Source organism: Hyaena hyaena, unplaced genomic scaffold (assembly GCF_003009895.1).
Source record: "Hyaena hyaena isolate Hyena2069 unplaced genomic scaffold, ASM300989v1 scaffold_65, whole genome shotgun sequence".
NCBI classification, from domain to species: domain Eukaryota; kingdom Metazoa; phylum Chordata; class Mammalia; order Carnivora; family Hyaenidae; genus Hyaena; species Hyaena hyaena.
This window is the reverse complement of record NW_024080697.1, coordinates 2,788,203-2,814,528: the sequence shown is the minus strand read 5'-3', so window position 1 is coordinate 2,814,528 and position 26,326 is coordinate 2,788,203. Positions and strand designations below refer to the sequence as shown.

Genomic DNA, 26,326 nt, shown 5'->3' with positions numbered 1-26,326 from the left:
TCCCTAAAAGCAGAGCCCAAGACCATGGTTTGGGTGCATGGATTTTCTGGAAGGTGTGCTTTCAGGAGAAAGGGAGGGAGGGAGGCAGAACAGGGTGAGGGTGAGAGCAAGGTGAGGACATGGTCTCAGCTTGGGCCTGATCCACGCAGGGCTCGGATCTCACCCTGCCACGAGTCCAGGCTTTTGTTCCCGTGTGGGTCGCCATTAGCTGAAGGTGCCAAGGTACGTAGCTCCCCGGGCAAGGCAGGTGAGGGCAGATCTTGGGGGAGGGGGCAGCTGTGAGCTATTAGCAGCAGAGCTCAGCAGCGGGGGTGTGGGGGTGCTAACCCAGTAAGGGGGGGCTGAGCAGGACATCAGCAGCAGCCCCTGCATTCTCTAGGAAGCCATTTGTTAGGGGAACAACTGCCTCAGTTTGCCAGGGACTGAGGTTTCCTGGGACATGGGACTTGTACTAAAAGCCTAACTGCATCAAGCAAACCGGTTAGCTACCCTGTTTGTACTGCCTCCACCTGGGAACCTGCTCTCCCTCTTCCCCGTGCGGATCCCACTTTGTTTCCTGTAATATTAATAATAATGGTAATTAATATTTATTGAACATTTCCTTGAGGCCAGGCACTGGTCTAGGTGCTTTATCTTAGGTCGATCATTTAATACCAGAGTGCTTGGAGAAGGTACTGGGGTATCCCCATTTTACACACAAGGATAGGGCTAAGGACGGTGGCCAACTTGCCCAAGGTCACGCTGCTTCTAAGTAACAGAGCTAAAATTTGAACTTGGGTCCCTGTGACCAGACTTGAGCAGCGAACTCCAGGGCACACCGCCCTGCAGCAGAATTGTGTGCACGCCTGACACTCTCTTTTTAGACCAGAAGCCTGACTTTCTCCTGCACTGACCACCCCCTACTTGGCGCAGTACTCCGCACTGGGTGGGTGCTCCCTATGTGTGGACACGATTACATTGCAGCCCACTCAGCTGCATGGCCAGTGGCCGGCCCCTCTCCCCAGAGACTGCAGCCAGAAGCTGGAAGAGGCTGAAGGAATGCAGGTGAAGCTGCCTTTTTAAAGAACTTTATTTTATTTTTATTTTTTTGAGAGACAGCGGGCGTGCACAAGCTGGGGAGGGGCAGAGGCAGAGGGAGAGAGAGAATCCCAAGCAGACTCCCTGCCAGTGCGGAGCTCGACACAGGGCTCCATCTCACGACCATGAGATCATGACCTGAGCCAAAATCAAAAGTCGGACGTGAAGCCTCCTTTTAATGACAGACCAGACAACTCAGTCGGGAAGGTGTTCTCTCTCTCGTGCCTGAGCAATTTGATTGGGAGATTCAAGGAGTGGTTATAAGCCGGGGGTTGATTTTGCAACCAGAGGACCTTGGTTTGAGTCCTAGCTCTGACACCCTTTGACAAGGTGACCCTGGGCAATTTTCTCCAAGCCTCAGTCCCCCATCTATAAAATGGGGTAAAAAACCATGAGACTCTTGCTCACAGGAGTGTAAGAATTAAGTTCATAGCTAATTTCTCTAACAGGTTCAGCACTTACTATTCACCAAGCAGGTAGTGAGTATGCTATAATGATATGCAAATAAATCCCTTTCATAGCCTGGTGGGGGAGGGACTCTTTATTGTTCCCATTTTACTGGTAAAGAATGGAAGGCACAGAGGGAAGCGACTTGCGACTTGCCCGAGTAGTAGAAGCAGGATTTGACCCTTAGCAACTTAGCTGTAGAGTCTGTGTGGCTGTAGAGTGCGTGGGCCAGACGGCAGGGGCTCAGTACATAGAACGCCCTGCAAATCAAGGGCTCGGGAAAAACCTGCCTATTGCTGGCCTTCATCAGCACCCCTGTAGCTCCAAGCCAACCCCCTGCACAACCTTTGGTGACAAGAACCTCCGGCATCCTGCCCCTGCTCACAGGCTCCAGGGCTATGCTCCCCAGGCCCAAGAGACCTCAGGAAGCTCCTGCGGTGGGGCCCGTGCCCGCCCTTACCTGAGTTGGCCAGAGCCAGGGCCTTGAGCGTCACGAACTCCTCCTTCTCCACCTTGAGCTTCTTGTACCTGCGCACCAGCTGCAGGATGGCCCGGTAGAGCTCCAGCAGCCCTGCAAGGCGGGAGTGCTCCTCGTCCATGATGTAGTCCTCGGCGTACACCAGCTTGTCATCGTAGGGCAGCGAGCGGTACACGATGCCCAGAATGAGGATCTCCATCCAGGCGCTCTGCAGCAGGCTCATCTGGTCCCCGAGAGAGAGGTTCGAGAAGCCTGCGGGGAGAGGGGCCAAGGAGAGCAGGGGCAGTCAGGTGGGCTGCCTGGAGCAGGTGGTCCCGGCCACCTCCGGATCCTGCCCCTCCCTCTGTGCCTGCTGAACTCCTTGTTCTTCCCTGGGCCAATGAGTCAGGGAATTCACGGAAAAGACTTACATAACGAGAGCTCAGTCAATGTTGACAATTGTTATTATGGCTGTTGTTAGTGCTAGGCTTTTTTCAAACACCTGGAGAGGTTTTTTGGTTAAATGCGTTTGTAACTGAAGGAGTTTCAAAATTCATAATAGGATCAAGAGGCAGCAGTCCAGGGTCCTTTTCCCTCTGGGGCCTTTCCAGATCCTTCTCTCTGCTCAACCAGGGGATGTTTTAGTGTTTTAACATGACACCTGATACTCAGTGCCGAGTCTCAGCTGTGTGCTGACCCAGAGGCCCAAACAGGAGATAGGACTCAGCTGTTCTCGGCCAGTGACTCCCTAATGACCACAGCCCGGGGCTGCTAAGAGCTCAAGAGCCCCCAGGGTCAGGGGGCACTTTCTCAAAGGGCAGCCTGTCCTCCAGGGGTCAGACCCCTGCTGCCCCGGCCATCACTCTCCACCTAACAATGACCCAAGCTGTCTCGCATTCCGTGAGCTTAGAATTATGGGAGTTTCCCCCTCCCTGCTCGTAAGGAGGCTGACCCCAGAGCAAAAGGTCAGGGACACGGATGGCGACATTATGACACGGTCTTGCCCAATGTGCTCGGGAGACTGCCTGGGCCTGAACCCCGACTCCCCATTACCTGGCTGTAGGCGGACCATGTGAAAGCTGTCACTGCCCCAAACCTCAGCATCCCCTTCTGTGAAATGGGTATAACTGTAACACCTGCTTCAGCCTCTCCACGAGGTCTAAGTAAGACAATGATTATGGAACATAAAACATGCTCACTGAGCTCGTACTACTGCTATTAAGGATGGGATGAAAAGTCTGTCTCCAACATGAGAATAGTATCTGGAACTCCTGTATACATACACTTAACTTAGGCATGGAGCAGTTAACGTCTTTTTTTTTTTTTAACTCTTGCCCATCGTGGGGCTCAAACTCACAAACCGTAAGGTCATGACCTGAGCGGAAACCAAGAGTTAGATGCTTAACCAATGGAGCCACCCAGGCGTCCTGGAATAATTAACATTTTGATTTGAGATGGGGGGTAGAGAAGAAGGAGGGGGAGGGGGAGGAGGAGGAAGGAGAAGCGAGGGAGGAAGTTGACTTTCAAACCTCTTGGTCACTAAACACAAGGTGGGAACTTCAACCAGAAACCCCACAATTGGCTCCCACGCTGACCACACCAGACGGATGGAAAGAAGGAAGAGTTTCCATGGGCCACCTGCTCTGTGCATCAGGGCTGCCCGGGATGAGCATACCTATGTGGGCCTCTGCTTCACTGGCGCCCTGGCACCTCACCCCGTGTGGGTGCGGCACTGATGTGAGGGCTTCGAGGGTGAAGTGGTGGTTATCAGACAGCCCCTCTCGGTCCCCTATACCAGCGGTGCCCAGCGAGCCTGACCAAGGGGTGATGCCCATGGCTGTCATTACTGTTACTGTTTTTGTTATCAGCATGCTCTTGGCATGTCTCTCTTCTCCCTTCCTGGCATAGCTGGAGGCCTGGGATGGTCCTGAGCTTCTTGACATCCCTCTGGGTTTCCGTGGAGTCTCCCATCCCTCACCTGTTGTCCGCTGAGTCTAAAATTCACTCCATTTTCCAACCAGTGCACAAGCGTTCTGCTGTAGGGGCACTCCTGGGGCTCCTGGCTCACCACCTGGCTGCTGGCACCCACGGGTGACTGACAAAAGAGCTGAGCAATGACACTGGTGGATGAGGCAGGCCGGGACCGACATACCTCCTCAGGGAGAGGGGCCAGGTGCATGCGTGCTGTCGATCCCGGCACGCGAGGGGGGGTGTGGCAGCCTGTGGCGGCAGCAAAAGCCGGGAGGTAATAAAAGGCAGATAGAATGGACATCCAATTTCCCTTATCAGGTCTCTGAGCGGGAGAGGCCTTGGGCGACATTAATTAACAGATCCCAATCAGCCGGCTCATGAGGGTGTGTGCACGCAGGGACTGGGGCGCTGCCCTGGAAACGACAGACTGGGAGGAAAGATGTAGGAGGTGGACGGGGCGAAATTAACAGACAACTGCAAAAAGAGAGGTAAGAATGAGGCTTCTGGAAACGGATAAAGGACCCCTCAGAGGCCCATCACGCGGGTACCACCACCAGAGGAACGTTAACAGCAGGTCGGTCTCTTCATTCATCCAGCACATCCTCACTGGGCACCTGCTAAATGCCAGGCCGTGTGGGCGGAATGGTGAACTCAAACCAGAAAGGGCCCCTGTGCGTAAGCGCTCGCAGTTGATAGGGAAAGGCATGCCCTGAGCACCCAGCTCTGCGGTCACCGTGAAGTTAGGACAGTTAAAAGAACAAGGGAGATGGAGGACTCTCAGAACACATCATGGGCGAACTTGGCCTGAGTGCCGAAGGCTCTGCAGGAGAAGACATGGGGCTGAGCCCTGCGTGCTAAGAGGGGCCTAAAGAGGGTGGTCAGGGCACCGCTGGCGAGCGCACCCCAGGGTGCGGGGACCAGCTGCTGCCCATCTTCCCGCCCCCAGCTCCAAGTGCCAGCTGGGGACAAGGCAGATGCCCAATGCATATTCCCAGCACAGAGGACCACAAACAAATGCTCTTGGACCCGGATTCCTAGGTGACAAGAAAATGGGCCCGAAGAAGTCAGTGAGACCCTCTTAGTCGTTTAGACAGAGTTTGGAAAATGCTACCTTTGCCCACCGTGTAGAAGCCAGAGACAGACCCGCCCTCTGGGAGGCGGGCAGAGCAGGTGGGAGGAGGGGGCCTGGGGACAGACCTGGGTCTGTGTGCGGACTTTCTGCTAATGAACTCCATCCTTGGCCCCTGACCTCTCTCCTTCTCCTTGAGCAGCTTCAAAAGGATCTGGAAAGGGCTTTGAAAATCCAAATGTACTCTCCAAAGTGCTGAATGGTATACAGAGACTGCTGCTCTTTGTACAAGGGGGTGGGGTGGGAGGGGATGTGGTATGTTCTAATATTTTAAAAAGCTCAAACACTTTCTAGTACTTGAAAAGTACTTGAAAAAAAAAACCCACCAGAAGGAAGAATGAAATATAAAGACTTAGCTCTAGGAGGAAGGAGGGGAGGCGACAGGGAAGGAGGGAAAGGTTCTGTGCGCACATTTCTATCTAGTTTTGCCTTTTGAACGTGTCCATATTTAAGGTGTCCCCAAACAAAATTAAATCAAGCATAAAACAAAAGGCATGCTTCCTTCAACCTAGCAATTCCACCGCTAGGAATTTCTCCCCGGAAGAACAGTATGCACAAATACGCAGAGATAGATGTGAAAGAGTGTTTGCTAGATCAGACTGTAATGGCCTCAAGCAGGAAACAACCTAAATGTAACTAATGTGATACATGTAATTACTATATAAACATAATTATTAGCTAAATGAATGGCACATTAGAAGCCACCAGAAAGAATGAAGTAGAACTGTTCCTGTGGGCGTGGAAAGATACCCAAGAATGTAAGGAAGACTTAACTATAAAGGAGACAGACACCACAGCCAGACACTAGAATCCTAGCTCTGCTGACCACTGGCTGTGACGCTGGACATGTCCACGTCTCTGTGCCTTGGTTTCCTCATCTGTAAAATGGGAATAATAATAATAATAATACTTTCCTAATGGGACTGTTTGGATTACATGAGCTAAGGTGTGGAGCACTGAGTACGCTGCCTAGCACAAGGGAAGTGCTACCATGTTCTATAAATCAGTGGAGAAAGCAGGATGTAAAGCAGTACTCTAGAATGGTCCTACAGTGGGGAGAGAACATACACACACCTGTACACACACACCGCGGCTGTACATGCACAGGAAATTCCCAGGAGGATGTTTAAGAAAGATGAGGGAACTTGAACTCCTTAATTTCCATCCCTCTGTCACTGTTGGTCATCTTTACCGAAAGCACATATTCTTTCTTTTATTTAAACCCAAACAAAGGGCTGAAGCGCTCCTCCCTGCCCTTTGGCCAAGCACCCTCCAGGTCTGCTTTCCGTGCTGGGCTGGGTCTCCTCCTCCAACAAGCAATTAGCAGTTCTGGGACAGGGTGGCTGCTGGGAGAGGCTGGTGTGGCCCCTGGGCGTGCCCGCTTGAGGTCCTGCCATGCCCAAGCCGGCGTCCCCACCCCCAAAGTTGCTTTATCTGCACCAACTAATCTGATAACATTCAGGATCTTCCCAAGGCCCCATCCCCCCAGTGGTTTGACAGCATGAGCTCCTAGAATTTAAGAAAAAAAAAAAAAGAGCACATAATTTGTGGCAAGTGGAGTTCATAATCTGTTAATTTATTATCGTTTCTGTCGACCTGGAGGGCCATTAGCAGAGGTAATAAAGGGAGATGTAATTATAGGATCTGAGGCCACTCCAGACACAGCTGCTGTCACTCGGCAGCCCATATTTCATCGGCCGCTGGCATTCTCTCCCCCGCGCGAGCCAGACGGTGGCTACCTGGGAGCAGGGCTGCCGAGGAAGCCTCCGTGGAGGCCTCTGGGGGTCCCTTCCCCGCAGAAGTGTGCACATGTCCACCCGGCTGGGGAGGGCTCTCCTTGCCGGCGCACCCTCCAGGCCGCCTGGGGTGACAGGACAATCCATCAAGCGAGACGCACTGCCTCTTAAAGGCTGCTGCCCCTTGTTCGAACCTGTCGCTCCTGGGGAACAAGAGGTGGGCACTTTGAAGACCCCAGCTTATCCTCTCAGCAGCCCGGGACTTGGAAAAGTCAACTCCTGGTAAAAGCCTACATGTGTGCGGGGTCAGGCCACCTCGGACGGACTGAGACAAAGGAATGGCTGCTGTTCTGAGTGAGCCACGAGCAGCCTGAGCTCCCTGGGGAGCCCGCCCGTGTGCGAGCGCCCTGTGTGTTCAAACGTGTGAGTGAAGGGGGGGTTGCTGCTGAGAAAGGAGTTTTGTGCTCAAACAATCCTTCCTCCTGGGCTGGCTGGTGGCTCCGCGCCTGTGTGCGTGCGTTAGCTTCTGGCCTGCAGCCCGAAAACTCATGTTCGTGAAGCCCTGCTGCCCTTCTGGGCTCTTCCTCCGTGGCCACTGCCCGTCAGTGCCGGAGGCCCAGCTCAGCATCTGCTCTCTGCCCCTGCAGCCTGTGGCAGCTCTCTGTCCCTGGTTCTCCTTGCAGCCTTCCAAGTGCGCAGAACAGGAGAGGGGAACGGAAGAGGCGAAACGAAGTGGGCAGTGGGGTGGTAACATGGAAGCAAGCGCCAGGGAGGTTCCTGATGCCTCATGTTTATAATTTTTCACGAAAAAGTATTTTGTCAGGACACCCGGGTGGCTCAGTCGGTTAAGCATCCAACTTCGGTTCAGGTCATGATCTCACGGTTCATGAGTTCGAGCCCCACGTCGGGCTCTGTGCTGACAGCTCAGAGCCTGGAGCCTGTCTGTGTCTTCCCCTTCCCTGCCCCTCCCCTGCTCATGCTCTGTCTGTCTCTCTCTCTCAAAAATAAATGTTAAAAAAAATTTTTTAAGAAAAAGTATTTTATTAAAAAAAAATTATCCATCTTATTTGTAAATGAGATCTCCAGGGCCGAAATTAATCTAATTCTTTTGGATCAGCCACGACTCCTGGCAAGAGACCTTACAGGTAGTTAATACTCAATAAATGCACGCAAAGGCAAGTACAAAATGCCCTCTGTATGCCAGGCTGTGGACAGATACGGAGAGATACAGTTTCCTATGCTTAAGGAAGGTAGGCGGGGCTCTGCCTCAGAGCGCTAACCGGAGCCATCTTAAGGGACCTTCTGCTGTCCAGGAACCGGGATGGACAGGAGCTGACGTCAGTCCCAGGTGGGGCCCTGGCTTGCACCTACCCTGCTAATAAACCTGCTTCCTTTCTGGCCCTCTCTCTCTCTCTCTCTCTCTCTCTCTCGCTCTCTCTCTCTCTCTCTCAAGACTAGTGAGCAGATCTTCAGATGAGTTTTCCATCTAATCTGAGATGGGATTAAGTCTATTAGTTTAAACATACCAGGCACTTGGTATGAGGCTTACCATGTAGTGGCAGGAGACGCTATTAATTAATTTTACCTTAAACACTAGAAGGTCAGGCCCAAATAATTCAGCATGCAAATGTATGCAAAATAGGCAAATTAGTGTTTCTGACAAATGAGCCCCTATGTTTATTTTATTTTTTAATCAAAAAGACTTCAGCTCTGGACAAGGAAAAATGAAGATGTGAAAGGAAGCTTTTAATACTATTAGCGAAGACAATGACATGGTCACGGTCCCCACCACTTATCAAGCACCCACTGTGTGCGGGGGCTGGGCTGACGGCGCCTTACTATCTGTTATGATTCCCAATTCACAGGCAAGGACACGGACGCTCAGAAAATGAGATCTCTTCACAAGGCCAGCCAGGACAGAACTTGGATCAGAGCTCAGGTCTGCCTGAGTCCAGAGTCTGTGTCCCTAACAACCTCACCTCCCTCTTGGTTGGGCGCGGATGGGAGATGGTGCTGGTGGGGGGCAGGGGGGCAAGGAGAGAATGGGTGCAAGGGAGACAGTGCCTCCTGGTTCTACGCCTCCCCTCAGACGTGGCAGGAGAAGGAAGCAGTGACCTGGGAGACCGCCAGGAGCCACCCCTGGGCCATCGCTGGGAAGAGGAGCGTGTGATGGCAGGGGAGGGCACGATGTGCAGGGCAGGGGGAGCTGTGCCGGATTCGGCCCTGGGTTACTGGAGCAATCCGGGCTGAGGTGTCTTAAGCAGTGGCTTGACCCCACATCTGAGCTGAATCAGCACAGGCCAGATTCAAAACTACCAAGTGCGTAATCCCAAGAGGCTGAGCTCCTTAGTAAGGGCGCTCTGGCTCAGATCTCCGGGGAGGCCCCACCCCCTGAGTCAGAAGGCCAGAGGCCATCAGCGAGTCCCTGTGGAAGGAATTCTATGCTTCCTGCCAGCTAAGTGACACCAGCATCACCTCCCGGGCCCCTTGTCCACAGGAAGGCTCCCTCACATAGGTTGCGCACGCACGTCTTCTATAAAAACATCTGACACCCCCAGTCAACCGTGGGCCTCGGCATCTCAAGTCTCAGACGCCTTAGCTACACCACCATGCATGCTATATTCGTTTTTCAGAGCTGGCGACACACACACACAGAGGATCTACAGACAGGAAGATAAACTGCCCCACGTCACAGAACTCGTAAGCCTCCAAGCCCACGGTGGATGACTGCCAGAGGAAAACGACATCCCCACCTCACTACGAGACAAGCTGTTAGAACCATAAGAGGAATAAGCTGTACAGGCTTTCGAAGGCTCCCCAACGTGGGTGTAACACAAAATATGTGGGTGTCGGTGTCTACAAAAATAAAATTAAAAACCAGTCTCCACCGTTTGTCCAGACTGAGGATGCTGAAGGAAGGGTTTGGGCCACGCGCAGTGAACAGCCATATCACCCGAAACGCATTTACTACATGTACTTTCCATGCCACCTATAAAGAGACAGGCCTCCCTTGGGATCAGACAAGTGGCAATAGTGTGTCTGCAACGAACAGTAAGTACATACCACAGATCACACTCATACCTGCATCTCATCCTCACGTCAGAGCCCACGAAGGAGGTATTGCTGTCACTCCCTGTTCTCAGAGGGGTCAGATGACCCACCAAGGGTGACACAGCTAGTAAGCTGCAGATCCAGATGGTGAATCCTTTGAATCCCAGACTTTGATTCCCCAGCCCATGTTCTCAACCACTCCAGTCCACTGGCCTCTAAAGGAAGCAAGAGACTCAAATTCTCTCCTGTATTGTTTCCCGGGACATTTCTAATAAGGGCCGCAAGAAAACCCTTTGACCTTTAAGGACTCAGAAAACTTCCTCTTTGATTCTCACCTGTTGTTAAGAGGTGATCATCAACACTCTAGAATGATAATGGGTTCTGAAGAGCCCCTGAAAGTTTAGGAATGTTACTGGACCTTCCAACACCTGCTTCCCTCCAATCCCACAAAGAGAAAAGGAGCCCAGAAGAAAACACGGCTCCTGGGTCCCGGGCTCCCATGCATCAGAACCACGGTGGTGGGGACAGTGGTTGGGACTCCCTGGCTATACGCCCCTCTCCCCTGGTCCTACGGGACTCACCTGGGATGTGCTTGGCCCAGCCAATGATGACCACGAGCTCCCTGTCTGCCAGGTCACAAAGAGTGGTCAGGGCCTTGATGTCGCCTTCAGGCATGCCAGGGGGAGGCATGGCGTAGAGCTTGTCCGGCTCGGCCACCAGCAGGTAGGAGACAATCTTGGTCACTGCCAACGACCAAAGGAGGAGTGTGAACGTTGTGGGAAGAGGTAAGGGCCGGGGTGGAGCCTGGAGTGGCTCAGGAAGAAAAGTCAGGCTCTGAGGAGTCCCAGAGGGTCACCTCCCCCGCTCCCTTTCTCACACCACTAACTTGCTGGCAGTGCTGATTTGGGCTTTTAAGAAACATCCCTCTGAGGGAAGTTGCTGGAACTTGAGAGGAACATGCTTGAAGGGCAGGTGAGGGTGACATGCTCTGGATGCTGGCGCCTAGGCCTTCTTAGGATCATGCTTCATTTGGAGCCACATTCTGTAAATCCCACACGGATAGGCCTTCCGAATGAAGCCTGACACACCCAACACCAGACCAGCCATCGAGGCCATCTCCCCAAGACCTGCACTGTCTCCCAGCCAATAGTGGGAGGTGGCACCTCCCCGGGGGGTGCCCATGTCCCATGTACCCATGCTAGCAGAAGGGGCATGGGCCGCCCGACACTCACATGGCTTTTTAGCGGGTGGAGAAATCTGTAAGCTCAGGTAGGGGCTGCTCTCAGAGTCCAGCCGTCGCTTGTATTTCTGGCGGCCTCCACGCACTCGGTCAAGGCGCACACCTGTTGGGGAGGAAAGGGGCGAGGCGTCAGGTCGTGCCACATCAAGGGTGTCAACACCAACTCTGGAATTGCAACACTGGCTTCGGCCCTCACGACCTGATGCCTTCCCAGCTGCCCCGGGCCTGGCCCAGCCGCTGGACTCAGCATCCTCCTGAAATCTACCCCCAGCAACCTCCAGCTTGAGTCTTTCGTCTCCAAAGGGAAAGCACAACGGAAGCACTCCTCTAGACATTAGAGAAGGAAGAATTGTTATTCTAGATGTGCTGTGAATGCAGGGAGGGTTGAGCTGGCTTGCCAGATGGGAAAGGGAATCTCTGCCACCAGCAGGCACCTCCAAAGAACGAGAACAAGAACGTTCAGCCTTTTCACATGAGCAGCACCTGAATGGGTATTCATTACAAATGTCAATTTCTGGATCCCACTTTCACAGACCTTAAGATGGAGTTCTACAGTCCGTCTTCTAGATAAACTACAGGGAGCGTGAGGACTGGTCTGGGCACCCTCAGCAGCAGGGCCATGGGCAGGCCTGGGCCGGACTCTCCTAGATGAGGGTGCAGGTGGTCCTGGCCACACCTGGAAAATGAGTGCCTCGAAGTCTCCCAACAGCAGGTGCAAAAGCAGGTGTGGCCACTCCACACTGACATCCCTTCCCAGGATGAGGCCCTATCCCAGAGCGATCTGCTATTTCCCTGGGTCTATATGGCCTTCCAGGAACCCACCCCAGCCTCAGCGCCTGCGGTCTGGACAGACATGTTGGTACCATTTGACATCCCTCACCAACCTGCAGGGCGGACAGGACCTCAAACAGGTTCCCCATCCAAAGGCACACAAGGACAGACTGGCCACCAACCTACATGGCCTGCCCTGAGAAATGGATGGGATCCAACAAATCAGCTCCAAAGTATGAACTATTACAGGAAGCAGAGCGGCTCCTTGAAGCTTACCATGAAACAGGGCTTGATTAAAACACATAAAAAGTGAGAGACAGTGAGGCGCCTGGGTGGCTCAGTCGGTTAAGCGTCGGACTTCAGCTCAGGTCACGATCTCACAGTTTGTGAGTTCGAGCCCCACATCGGGCTCTGTGCTGACAGCTCGGAGCCTGGATCCTGCTTCAGATTCTGTGTCTCCCTCTCTCTCTGCTCCTCCCCTGCTTGTACTCTCTCTCTTTCTCTCTCTCTCTCAAAAAGAAATATTTTTTAAAATTTTTAAAAATTATAAATGAAAATAAAAAAGTGAGAGACAGAGACAGAGTCCCGAGAGGAAGAGAGCTCAGTGCCACCTCAGCCTCTGAGGTGACAGGTCAAGTTCAACTTCCTGTTCCTTTCCTCAAAGGTCAACAGCATCGCCCTCAGAGCCCTAGTAGTTGATCCTCCAGGCACTTTCTCCCTGCCACCACCTCCTGCCTGTCCTCCTAGCTTGGTGGTGGCAGCAGCCAGTCCCATCAGCTCAGGCTCCTCCTGAGGAGAGGCCAGAAGGCAGCAATACTAGTGACCGGATGGAATGAGGATTTAGATCCCATTCATGCCAGGGGTGATTTTCTGGCTGTTTCTTAAGACCTCCGGCTACTACATTTAAGTCCCTGGGCAAGGGAGGAAGTTCCTGGAGCAAAGAGAGCGGTAGAAAGTGAAATCACTTTGTGTGCTGAATAAGAAGGACCAGACCTTCAGGTAGGTGCTAACTGCCCTACAGGAATCAGGGTGAGGAGTGCCCCATGGTACCGTGCCCGCAGGCTCCCAGTCAAGTGCTCAGACCACCCCTCCTTCAGGGAGGATGCTGTGAGCCACTGAGCCAGATGGCCCAAGGGGACTCCGTGGGGCCAGTCACTGCTCTGCATTTTCATCAGCAGTACCCTTTTTACCACACAGTCTGACATTCCTGTACTTGATGCTGAACATGGATGCAGTAAACATTTCGGGGGCGGGGGGAGGGTCTACCCCGCACCCCACCCCTGCCTCCTGTTTAATAATTCCCCTATTGTGGGTCATCTCGTAAGTGGGGCCTGTGCCCACCCCAACTCTGAGTATCTCATTCGACCCTCTAGAGGTCAAAGCATGGTCTAGTGACTCAGGAACAACTAGCTGGAGGCTTTGATCAAATGGCACCAAGAGAGAGGGAGGGTGAGGATGGGTTGGGGCTGCAGTGGTGGCTCGGCAGCGGGGGTGCGGGCAGCCCTGGGCCTCAGTCTCCTGGTTACTCATCTCCAGCACCTGGGCTTTCCAGAGCTGCCCCTGGTCCTCGCCTGGCATCTAAGTGTGGTCCTTGAGCCTCCTGAGAAGCTTCCTGTGAACTCCCCTCTGCTCTGAGGGGCAGAGTGGATTGCAAATGACCACACCGACAGTTGGGTTGCCTAGGTTCAGACTCTGAGACAAAGAGAGTTCATCTGGAAGGTGAGCTCAGGAAGAAAGCCAATCATGGGTGTGTGCCTGAGTAGGTGAGCAGGCGACTGCTGTCGCCGAGGCTCAGCCTTCCTGAGGACCCTGGGAGACAAGGCAGGACACGCCCCGGTTACCCTGCTGCAGACGAGGGCCTTGGGGCATCCAGCCGCCCCTCCTGACAGTCACCAGCCCTTCCCGGGCCGGGGCTGAGCAGGCTCTGGTGACCAGGGCAAGCCCTGGGCAGAGTTGTGGTCACAAGGAGGCAGTGCAGTTAGCACACGTGTGACAGAGTGCTGAGTGAAGGCAGGTGGGACACCGGCCGCTGCCCTCCTTCTCAAAGGGTGGTCCAGGCCAGGCATCAACTGGGAGCTGAAATGCAAACACCTCACGCTGCCCCCTAGGAACGGGCGTCAGCACTTTAACAAGGTGACTCGGAGGCTCATGGGGGTTTGGAAAGGGCTGCAATATAGCTTCCTACGGACCGGCAGTGCCAAGGACCTTGAAGGTGGCAATGGAGGCCCATCCGGTACAGGACCTAAAGCTACATGCTGGTGGGACTTTGGCTCCCAGCTGCCACCCCTCCTGGGCCCCTCAGTGAGGGCAGAAGGAGCTGGCACACAAAGGCAGGAAGGATGGCTCCTCCTTTGAAGGTTTTTTTGGGGAAAGTTCCCTGTTTTCCTGACCCCCTCTTGTGACACAGCTACAAAGCAGCTCCCTGCTGCACACCTACTGTGTGCCAGGCTCTAACCAGAGTCCGGGATGAGCCCCTCCCTACTTCACGGACTTTCTCTCCTGAAGCCAGTCTCACGAGCTCTCGCCTACACCCACCCCAGCTGGTATAGCAGGAATGGGAACTGCTCAACAAAACACTGAACGAGGCATGGGTCCCTTAGCAAGGCAAGGCGATGGGCACTTGCCACTTCTGTCACAACCTCCATATAGAATGTTCTTTGTCCTGATATAGGGCCTGGCCTGCAGTGGGTGTTCAAGAAAGTCTTGATGCATACAGGAACGGATGGGCCTCCTTCCCATCCCCTGGGTTGGGTGCTTCCTCCAGGGCTTCAAGCTCCAACAGCACCCCTACAATGAGGGGCTGCTCTCCATCCCATTATAGGGTCTGTCATGGTGCCCAGTGGATGCTTAGAAAGCCAGAGCTAAGGGAGCCTGGGTGGCGCAGTTGGTTGAGTGTCTGACTTGAGCTCGGGTCATGATCTCACAGTTTGTGGGTTCAGGCCCCACATCAGGCTCTGCACTAACAGAGGAGACTGCTTCAGATCCTCTGGCTCCATCTTTCTCTGTGCCCTCCCTGCCCCTCTCAAAAATTAACATTAGAAAATTAAAAACAAAAGAAAGAAAGCTTGAGCTTTTACTGTCATCACCATCACCATTATTATTGTTACGCTTCCCCAACAACTATGTACAACCCTCTGGTAAGTCACAGTAGCAACAATCATGAGAACAGCCTAATTTATGGAGGACTTTATGTATTGCCCTTTGTCATCTACAACATATAAAGCAGGCACAATTATCCCCATTTTACAAATGAGAACAACTGAGGCTTGGGTGCTTGAGTAATTTGCCCAGTAAAAGAGCCAGTATCCACGCTCTCTGCTCCTCCAGGGTACAGCTCCCCTGGGCCCAGTGGGTGTAATCTCTCCTCTAAATTTCCTCCTTCAGATCTTCATGGCAGGATGGTCAATGGCTCCAATCAATACATGCATCAATTATCAGCTTATTCTGTTTTCTTAAGAAAAGTAGCCTGTTGGGTCTGATTATGCCTGAATTGATGTCTGACATGAGCCAGGTTTGCACCCTGGCTTCCTGCCCAGATCTTCCCCCAGCCACAAGCCCATAATGGCTCCAACCTACGGGATCCAATGGTCAAGGTCCCAGACCCGTCTCAACAGCCTTGGCCCGTTGGCTCTCAGAGCCTTGGTCTCATCATCAGGTATGGGGAAGGAGGCAATGGCAATATCAACACTGCTCACCAAATATGGCTTTTGTTGACACCAGAAATGCTTGCTAAGTTGGCAGTGGCTCCGACAGCCAGGTGAGGCCGTCATTCCCACGGCCCACATGGCAGCATTCACTGGCACTCTGCGTGCCACCTTGCGCTTGTTTCCCTCTGTTCCCATTCACTTTTCAACTCAACTGATTCCTAAGGGAAAGGGTCCACATCAGCTCCATTTTCTGAGCTCTCCGTCCCCCAAACTGTCCCCAACAGGGTTTACTAAATTGTCATTTAGGGTAGAGAGGTCCCATGGTAGAGATCTGTGCTTCCCAACCCAGGGGCCCCCTTCCCATGGGTCCCCGCCCAAAAGATGTGGCCCTATCCCTCTTGCCCACACCATTCCCAAAGGCAATTAAGATCTGAATTTACCTTGAAGGCCTAGTCCAAATATTATTTCTACCGAGAAGCCCTTCCAGACTCCCCCTGGCCAAGTTGGCTGTGCCCTTCTTGGGCTCCTTTTGCTTATTCTTTTTTTTAACAACTACGGTCAAAACAACAACTCTTCACAATACATGCTATGCTCATCTCCCTGCTGGGCTGTGGGCATCTCCTAGGCAAGGACTTTGCTTCATCTTTGTCACCCACACTCAGCACCCCACCAGTGATAGGCAGTCAAGTGTCTGAGTAAAACATGCACCAGTTCAAATGAAGCCCTGTAGGCTTAGGAAGCAAAAGAATCTCAGGGTCTTATCCTGTTCCCAGCTTCCATTTGTCTCCCAGACTCCAGAAATTCACTCCCTTAGGAGAGCCCATTCCTCATCAAAGTTTCCCCTGTAATGAGCTAAATTCTGTCTCTTAGTCACTTTCTACCTACCCTCCATCCCATCCAATGAGACTATCCCCTTTCACAAGAGAACCCTTTATGGACTTGAACATTCCTGGGCACCCTCCTTCTATGGCCAAGCACTCTTTATTTTCTGTATTTGTACAGTGTTTTCAGGCCAGTCACCTCCTGCCTTCTACGCAATTGTCTTTATTGACATGGTCTGCTCTGAACTCAGAATGGCCAGCTTCTCAAACACATGGACAGCAGATAGAGGTCTGACTTATTCTGCACTCTGCCTAAACAGACATTGGTCAACTGTGTTTGTACTTACTATCTGCCAATATTTGGAGTACGCTGCTCATGGTTTTAGTAAATGAGATAATGGCATGGACTGGGTTCTCATCCTGAGCACTGCAGCAAGATGCTGGATCATGAATCTTTTACAAACAAATCGCCAAATTCCAACGGTTGGGTCTGGCAGACATTATCAGTTGTCTGCCCAAGTTTCTTTCCATTCCCTCTCTTGCATGCTAACAGAACCCGAGCTTTGTTTGTAGCACAGTAGTCGTACCAATCCCGGTCCCTCCTTTCCCAGTTTCAGTGGTAGCAAGCGCTGGTCATATGACCTGGTTCCGGCCAATGGGCTGTAAGGGGAAGTCCAGGTTAGGGGCTTCCGAGAATGGTTTTGCTTTTCCAGTACAAGAGACAGACTTGTTTGGTGCAACTCTGTTTGCCTTTCTCCTGCCCTGACCTGGAAGGTGAAGGTTAGAGCTGTGGCAGCCAAGTGAGGAAGCCAAAGAACACCAAAAGAAGACAGAAAGAGCCTGTGAAACGCCAGCAAATGCCGATCTCCAGAGTCCCTCGTAGGTAGGGAAATCAATCTCATTTATCGATGCTTAAGCTACTGGCAGTCAAGTTCTCCGTAACTTGCAACAGAAAGCAATTTTCACTAATAAAATGGGCAATTACTTTTTAAATGAGGATGCTTAAGTCTTACAAACACCAAATGGAAAAAAAAAAAGAGAGAGACAGAGAAGGCAACCTGAACTTGAAATGAGAGTTGCCTTATTGTTTGTGTTCTTATAGTTTTAGCAAACTATCTAAAAAAGCAGGCTCAGGGAGCATATTAAAATACTAATCAACTTATAATCACTGTCTGGGATTATTTGATTGTACCATCTTATTGATACTTTCTGATTTTAAATGATTCCTAATACTTACATATGAGCTATTCCAGATCTCTAAGTACTACAATGAATACATATCCTTTGTTTTAATCATTGTTCAGCACTATTAATCCCTTAACAGGTGTGGGCCAAATTTAAGCATTCATAAATTTGCTAAGAATTCAAAAAGATCAATAATCACTGGAATCCATGTTCTTGTGCAGACTGAGTCCTGTAGTTAAGCTCAAGACTAGACAGTGAGCCAACATGGTAACTGCTAAATCTTGTAGACACGAGTATAAGGAAAAGTTCACATCTACTGACCAGCTGTTATTTGGGGTGACCTCTGCTCTAACCATTTCACTTAGGGACTGCAACAACTTTAAAGGAAGATTCTATTAGCCCATTTTACAGATGGGGAAATTGAGGGTAAGAGAGGGTGAGTAACTTGCCAAGACCACACAGGCAGGAATGCAGCCTGACTTTGACCTCTGAGAACAGGTACGTTCTCACCTTCTTGCTCGGGCAATTCCCACCAAGTCTTTTCAGGCTGGCGTTGCTAAAGGCTCCCCACTGTTGCTAGCCCTGGGGGCCATCACCACTTCTGACTGGTTCCTTCGAATGCACCTGGCCCTCTGTAAATAGTTCCTTCATTAAATCCTCTTTGGTGACCTGTTGAGGGGACATCGGCTCCTGCCCAGCCCTGACCAAGACAATGGGAAGGTGAGATGTGCTTGGTTACCCTTGCAAGGAAAGGCAGAGTGAACAGGGGGAGTAGCCAGGAAAGAAGCACTAGCCTCAGGGTCAGACCTGGATAGAATCCCTGATTCTAGCCCCCCAGTACCTGGGTGGCCTGGCCCAAGCTTCTTCACCTTCTGTGCCTCAGTTTCTACACCTGTACTAAAATAACAAGATGCACCTCATAGGATGGTTGTTGAGTATCGAGTGAGTTAGTACACATAAAGCACGTAAGATGGAGCCTGGGTGGCTCAGTCAGTTAAGCGAATAACTTCAGCTCAGGTCATGATCTCACCGTTCGTGAGTTCGAGCCCCACATCAGACTCGCTGCTGTCAGCACAGAGCCTATTTCAGATCCTCTGTCCCCTCTCTGTCTGCCCTTCCCCTGCTCATGCCCACTGTCTCTCTTTCTCAAAAATAAAGAAACATTAACATTTTTAAATTAAAAATTAAAAATTAATAAAGCACTTAAAATACTGTGAAGGACACCTAATAAGTGATCATTAAGTGTCAGTTAATATTATTATTATTAAAAATACTTCACCCTTAAAAGTGTTCTCTATCGTGACTATCAATATCAATATCCAAGCTGTGATACTGCGCTAGTTTTGCAAGCTGCTACCATTGGGAGACTGGGTAAAGGGCATGTGGACTCTCTCTGTATTACTTCTGACAACTACATGTGAATCTACAATGATCTCAAAAATAAAAAGGTGAATTAAAAATGTTGGCTACCTGTGGAAATACAAAATGGTGCAGCTGCTGCAGAAAATAGCTTGGCAGTTCCTCAAAATATTAAACTAATTATCATACATGTCCATACATGACCCAGCAATTTCATTCCGAGGTATATCCCCAAAAGAACGGCAATCAGGAACTCTAACAGATACTTATATTTCAGTGTTCATGGCAGTAAGACTCACAACAGCTCAAAGGTGGAAGCAGCCCAACGATCTACTGACAGATGAATGGATAAATAAAATGCGGGGTCATACGTACAAGGAAATATTACTCAGCCATGAAAAGGAATGAACTTTTGAAACCTGCTACAGCATGGATGAAACTTGAACATGTCAGCCAGACACAAAAGGAGAGGTGATGCATGATTCCATTTATATGAATATTTAGAATAGACAGAAAGTAGACTGGAGGCTACCGGGGACTGGGGGGTGAGAGAATGGAGGTTACTGCGTAGTGAGTATAGGATTTTCTGATTGGGATGATGAAAAAGTCTGGGAAACAGAATCGCTGTGAATGTGCTTCGTGCCACTGAATTGTACACTTAAAGATGGTCTTCAAAATGGCAATGCTTGTTATATATATTTTGCCACCATTAAAAAAGTAATAATGTAACATACCTAAAACCACTGAAGTGTGCACTTTAATAAGCAGTGAATTGTATCTTAACAAAGCTACTAAAAATTTTAAAAATACTGTCTCAGGTTAGTAGAATTAAGTAACATAAAATGTGTGAAAGTAACAAAGTGCCTGGTACACAGTAGGCGCTTCATAGCAATTTCTTTCCTTTCATCTGCTTATGGAAGGTGGTAGGATCTGGCAGGAACTGACTGCCTTCTTGGGAAGAGAGGGAAACACACCCCCTTACTTGTAACTACGTAAGTCAGATACGTTAAACAAAACCCTTAAGGAACTAAGGTTCAGAGAGGTTGAATAGTGTGCCCAGGGACACACAGCTCCACAGGTTCTCTCTTGAATATGCCCACAGGGTGGAGCACTGCCTCTGTCCAGCCCAGGACCCAGGTTCTGCCTTGGCTGCAGCTGTACGGCTCCCAGCCCCCACCAGGCTCACCACTGGGCTGGGATCCTTCTACCTGCTGTGTCCCATCCTACTTCCCAACTCAGGGCACAGGAAATACTAAAGAAGCCACAGGGCCACTCTGGGACATAAAGTCCTTGGAAGGAGGGATTGCAGGCCCCCCAGACCTCTCGATCCCATGCCCATCTGCTGACCTCTCCCAACCACTGCAGGTGCGTCGGCATCCAGAGGTGGCAGCCATCCTGATCAGATGTCCACTTGCTGACTTGATAAGATCAGCCTTCTGGCATTTTTCTTAATGGAAGTAAAATAATTCCTGCTTCCCTCCACCTCCCTCCTTTCTTCTGATTTTCCCTCCCTAAGCTGGACAAGATCCCAGTCTTTCGGAAGTAAAAATAGCCACGTGTGCAGGGGCACAGCAGCTGGGGACAGTTCAAGTTTCTTTCTTTTCTAGCCAGGCACTAAAAATAACCAGCTGAAGCTCTGAAAAGCGTGGCCCTGCACCTGGCCCAGAGCCTGGCCCAGGCACTGCCCCGTCACATTTCTCTTCCCACAGGCAAGGCTCAGACCAGGCTGAAGAGGGAAAGGCCTCTGTACCTGTGTCCTCTGGTCTCCTCCGCAGAGCAGCTATCCATGTCTAAGGGCCGGATCTCTCCAGCCATGGCCAAGTTTTCATGATTAGGACCCTTCTCTTCCCCTTACCCAGAAATCCCACACACCCCCAGCCCACCCTGCCTCAACTGAGTGTCCTTAGTTTATGAACGATGTAAGCAGGTTCACATTTGTGCCATGCTGCAGGAGTTTACAAAGCTATTTCCATATCTCATTAACTCTGCCTAACAATACTGAGAGAGGGAGAACACAGGATGATTCTTCTTTCCATGGGGAAACTGAGGCTCAGAAAGGACAGGTGACTTGCTCAGGGTCACACAGCCAGGAAATGTCAGAGGGAGGATTGGAACCTTGACCTCCAAATCCCATCTCCTTTGCTTTGACCTTGAGACCACCAGTCTGTGGGATTACTGGGGCGCCCCAGAAAGCCTCTGAACAATACAGACTCTGACTACGGACTCCTTTGAGGTGCTGAGTCAGCAGGTCTGGCGCGACGTCCAGGAATGGATAATTTTTCAACATCCCTCCAGGGATTCTGATGACTTGCCGGGTCTGGGGAGCACTACACTAAACCTGTTTTATTCAATACTTAGTCTGACCAGTGTTCCTCCTTGGGGACTCAGGGATTGACTCTCCCTGTAAGTTCTACAAAATGACGACTGACTCATCTCCAAATGGGAAAACCACTCAGACAGAAGGAGGTATGGGTATCCAGAGGCTGCGGGTCATGGGGCATGCTGACAGGTGCCCCAGCACAGCAGGAGAGTGCCCTAAGCAATCGTCTACACCCCTTGCACATGCGATGATTCCTTTAGCTACCTGTGCTGTCTGGGTGACAGGTGAGCTCACCTTGCTGCCTAGGACAGGAAGTCTATTTAGGGCTGCCTCTTACCCTGGTGCTATATCATAATAGTGGAGACAGCCTCATGCTTGACTCACTAGAAGTCAAGAGCGCCCTGTGAGTGCATAAAGCCACATGCTACCTAATATTCTGGGACTTGTGCCAATGGCTCCTGGGTGGGTACAACGGTACTGAGTGATGAGGTCCTGGCCTCCTGTCTATGGAAGTATCCATCTCCTGCTGCTCTCCCCCCTGGACCCTTCTCACTCAGCGCGTCATGGGCCCAAGGACATTTCAGCAAGCCTGGGTTGGCCCTGCATTCTGAGCTGCCAAAAAGTCGCCAACACTGTACATGTGACAGGGCCAAGCTGTTTAGACCCAGTCTCTCCTTCCTTTCCCTTCCTTTTTTTTCCCCTTTGAGGAAAAGCTACAGGCTTTGCTATTAGTCAAACCATCCACTTTGAGTTCGGATGGGCTTCTTAAAAGGAATTCTCACATAACCAAGGAGACTAAATACCACCCAGCTCTGTTTTTTACTGGCCACGTGGCCTTGGGCAAATTAAATGCAGTTGCACAGTATCAGGCATGGCAAATAGCTGTTTGCTGTTCCACTACCCTCCATTTCCTAGTCTGTGGCAGACATTGCTAATCGATGATAGCATTCTTACCTACTAATCCCAATTGTGCCTAAGCCTTTGGATGATGTATCTAGGTGGCCCACTCCCCACCCTACAGCTGACAGTCTAACTGTCAAGGCAATTTACCATCCAGGAGTCTGAATTGTTTCACAGTTCCTTCTACCTCTAACTCTGATTCTGTAATAACAGGTCTTAATCTGACTCCAGAACCCTCTGAGGTAGGCTTCAGGGGTTCTGTGAAGTTCCTAAAATGTCTGCAAAATTTTATGTGCAAGTACTTGCATATGCTTTATGGAAGAATTTCCACCAGATTTGCAGAAGAATTCATGAGCCCCTAAATCAATAGCCGTTGGGTTAGCAGCTGTCACAGTAAACCTCATGCAAACAAACAATGAATAAATAAGGTAATTTCAGATTGGGAGAAGTTCAGTGGGGAAGCAAACAAAGGGATATGATAGAAATGAAGTAGGAAGAGAGGCCTTTCTGAGATGACATTTAAGTTACAGCTGCAAGCATGTGGGGCTGACCATGGGGACAGCATTCCAGGCAGGAGGAACAGTTCAGAGCCCCTAGGGTGGGCAAGAGTCCATCATGCTTGAGGATCAAAAGTCAGCCAATGAGGCTGGAGCAGAGTGGGCAGGGGTGAGGGGGCAGGGAAAGGAAGGGGACCAGATGAAACTGAAAATGTGGGGAGGTGCTAGACCACGCAGGCAGGGTCTTGAAGATCAGAGGACAGTGCTTAGATTTTATTCTAAGTACAATGGAAAGCCACTGAATGATATGAAGCAAAGTGACAGAATCACATTAGTGCTTAAAAAAGATCACTGTGGCTGCTGTGGGAATTGGATTAAACAGGAACTGGAATCGGAAGTCCAGGTAGGAAAGGGTTGTGACGGTCCAGGAAGAAGATGGTGCTTCCCTGGACCAGGGTCATGGCCATGGAGATGAAGAAAAGGAGGAGGATCTGAAATGTAGTTTGGACACTGACTCAAAAGAAGTTCAGGATGACTTCTAGGTTTTGCTGGAGCAAGGGGCAAATAGGGGTGCCGTTCCTAAGATGGGGAAGACTCAGGTGGTGGGGTATACCAGTGTGTAGAGTCTGTGTGATGCCTCATAAGACACCCCAGTGGGCATGCCAGCAGGGGAGTTGGGCACTGGTATCTAGAATGCACGGAAGGAGCTGGAACGGGAGGTCTAAGACTGAGAGCCATCTGTATCAAGTCTTGGACCTAGAAGGGATTACCTGCAGGGTGCAGGTGAAGAAGAACCTGGTTCCAGGTCCCAAATATCACCAACATGTAAAGGGCAGGAAAGAGAAGCATTGGTGAAGAAGATAAAGAGCACAGTGAGAGAGGTAAGGAGAAAACCAGGCAAACAGGATGACAGAGAAAAGGGCACAGGAGGTTGGCCACCTATTTGGAATATCACTAAGAGCCTGAGTCAGGGAAGACAGAGGGGTACCAGATTCAGCCAGGGGTTTGGGGGCAGGCTCAGGGCTGTGGTCAGGGGTGCGGTGTGACCAGGGCAGACTGAGGGTAAAGAGCTCATCGTACTCAAAAATTGATTCCGGGGCGCCTGGGTGGCTCAGTCGGTTAAGAATCCAGCTTCTGCCCAGGTCATGATCTCATGGTGTGTGAGTTCGAGCCCTACGTCAGGCTCTGTACTGACAGCTCAGAGCCTGGAGCTGGCTATGGATTCTATGTCTTCCTCTCTCTCTGCCTCTTCCCCGCTCATGCTCTATCTGTCTGTCTCTCTCAAAAATGAATAAACGTTAAAAAGATTAAAATAACTTTCTGACTGACATAAAAGTGTAAACCATAGAGGAAAAGATTGATAAATTCAATTTATTAAAATTATTAACTTCTGATCATCAAAGGACTCCGTCAAGAGAAGGAAGCTTCAAATGGGGAGCTTTTTGCAACCCCAACAACTGAAAAATGACTAGTACAATGACCAGAATCTATAAAGATTTCTACAAACAATGAGAAAAAAATAAAGTAGAAAAGCAGGCAAAGGGCTCAGACAAGCACCTCATAGAAAAGGAAACCCAAATGGCTGGACCACATATGGAATGTGCTTATATGATAGTGAAGAGAATACACACTAAAGCGATAAGAAGACACTATTTTACACACACTAAGTTAAGTGTTGGTGAGGATGAAGCACCCGGGTTGCTCGGCTGGTTGAGAGTCCGGCACTTCATTTTGGCTCATGGTTTGTGAGACTGAGCCTTGCATCAGGCTCTGTGTTGAAAGCATGGAACCTGCTTGGGATTCTCTCTTCTCTCTCACTCTCTCTTTGCTCCTCACCCTGCTCACTCTCTCTCTCTCTCTCAAATATATGTATTTTTAAAATGTGTCGTTGAGGATATGGGACAAGCAGAACATCTGAACACTAGCAGTAAATCAGTACAACGAAATGAAAAAACAACTTCATATCATCTCATAAAGTGGAAGATGCACATATCTGGCCCTTCTACCCCCAGGCCTGAAGTCCCTTATGCGTGTGCACCAGGACTCACGCAGCACTGCTTCCTCAGCACTAGAAAGGAAAATCAAACTCTCCTAAACTCATCCAGTGATACTATAGTTCAGCAGTTTGCACACTAAGGTCTGTGGGCTAAACCCAGTCCTTTGTCTGTTCATCAGGACACAGCCCTGTTCATTCATTTCTGGATCGTCTGTGGCTGCTTTCACATTACAATGGTGCAAGTTACATAGCTGCAACAGGGACCTTCTGGTTCCCAGAGCCTAAAATACTAATCCTCTGGCTGACTCCTGCTATAGAGAAATGAAAATGAATGGATTACAGCATCGTGCAATGAGAGCATTCACCTCAGAAAAATACTTTTTTAAAGTAGGTTCCATGCCCAGCGTGGAGCCCAACACGAGGCCTGAATTCACCACCCTGAGATCAAGACCTGAGCTGAGGTCAAGAGTCAGATGCTTAACCAAAAGAGCCACCCAGATGTCCCTCATTTCAGATGAGGGACTAAAAGTAGTTAATTCTTTTAGTTAATAAAGAATTATTATTCTTTATTATTAATAAAGTTAATAAGGATTAACTAAAAGAATTGAGATGCAGAATATACATAGTATAATTTCATTTAAAACAACCCCCCCCAATATCCATAGAGATATAAACATATGATAAAACTATTAGGGGCACCTGGGTGGCTCAGTTGGTTAAGCCTCCAGCTCTTGACTTCAGCTCAGGTCATGCTCTTACAGTAGTGAGATCAAGCTCCATGTCTGGCTCAGCCCTGACACTGCAGAGCCTGTTTGGGATTCTCTCTCTCTCCTTCTCTCTATGCTCCTCCCCTGCTTACTCGCTCTCTCAAAAACATATAAACTTAAAAAAAGTACAACATTAAAAAAAACAATTTTGAAAAAGCAAAGACAAAATAATGTGAAACCAGGCAAGTTACCTCTGAGGGTAATAAAAATGGAGAAGGGCACAAACGGAACCTGAAAAGTAAGGATAGTTGGTTTTTTTCTTATATTGGATGGAAGGAACCAGTATTCTTCATCCTTTACATATATTTTTGGCATGTAACAGTTTTTGCCCACCAAAATACATTATTCCCTTTTTCCATACCAGTAGAGCTTTAGCTGGACAAATGGCATCCCAGCTAAAGACTACAATTCCCAGACTTCCCTATAGAGATGTCGCCATATGCCCAGGCTCCACCAATGGGCTGTGAATGGGAGAAACATGGCATTTCTGGGTCCCACCTTTCCAATGATCTGGCTAGGCTAGGCTTCCTTCTAGCTGCCCAAAAGATGGTGATAACTGGGTCCACCTTCTAAGAAGGGCCAAGCTGCCAGCCAGTCCCAGATCACCTCTGACCTCTGGACTGTTACAGGAGAGATGAGAGAGGGCTACACTTCTATCCTGCTTAAGCTTCCGGGTTTTGTTTGTTTTGAGAGGGGAAAAGAGTCTCTTTTTTATAGAAGCTTAGCCTTAGCCTAACTAATATACTCTAAATGTTTTTCTGAATCTATTCGATGTTTCTTTTTTTTTTTTTTTAACATTTTTTTATTTTTAAGAGACAGAGACAGAGTGCGAGCAAGGGAGGGTCAGAGACAGAGGGAGACACAGAATCTGAAGCAGGCTCCAGGCTCTGAGCTAGCTGTCAGCACAGAGACCGACACGGGGCTTGAACCCACGAACTGTGAGATCATGACCTGA

The 26,326-nt window shown here is 50.1% G+C and overlaps 1 protein-coding gene across 3 annotated transcripts in view; it reads right to left on the bottom strand.

Moving 5' to 3' along the window:
- ESRRB (estrogen related receptor beta) overlaps positions 1-26,326 on the bottom strand; it is a 106,308-nt gene that overhangs the window by 4,179 nt on the left and 75,803 nt on the right. For 2 of the 3 annotated variants that reach the window (XM_039232194.1, XM_039232195.1), the window contains 3 exons: positions 11,101-11,211; positions 10,450-10,611; positions 1,985-2,254 (listed from right to left, as the gene is read on the bottom strand). In XM_039232194.1, coding sequence (XP_039088125.1) covers positions 1,985-2,254; positions 10,450-10,611; positions 11,101-11,211 — 543 coding nt within the window. Of the gene's footprint in view, positions 1-1,984; positions 2,255-10,449; positions 10,635-11,100; positions 11,212-26,326 lie in introns of all 3 variants that reach the window. The other variant, XM_039232196.1, reaches the window with a different exon arrangement.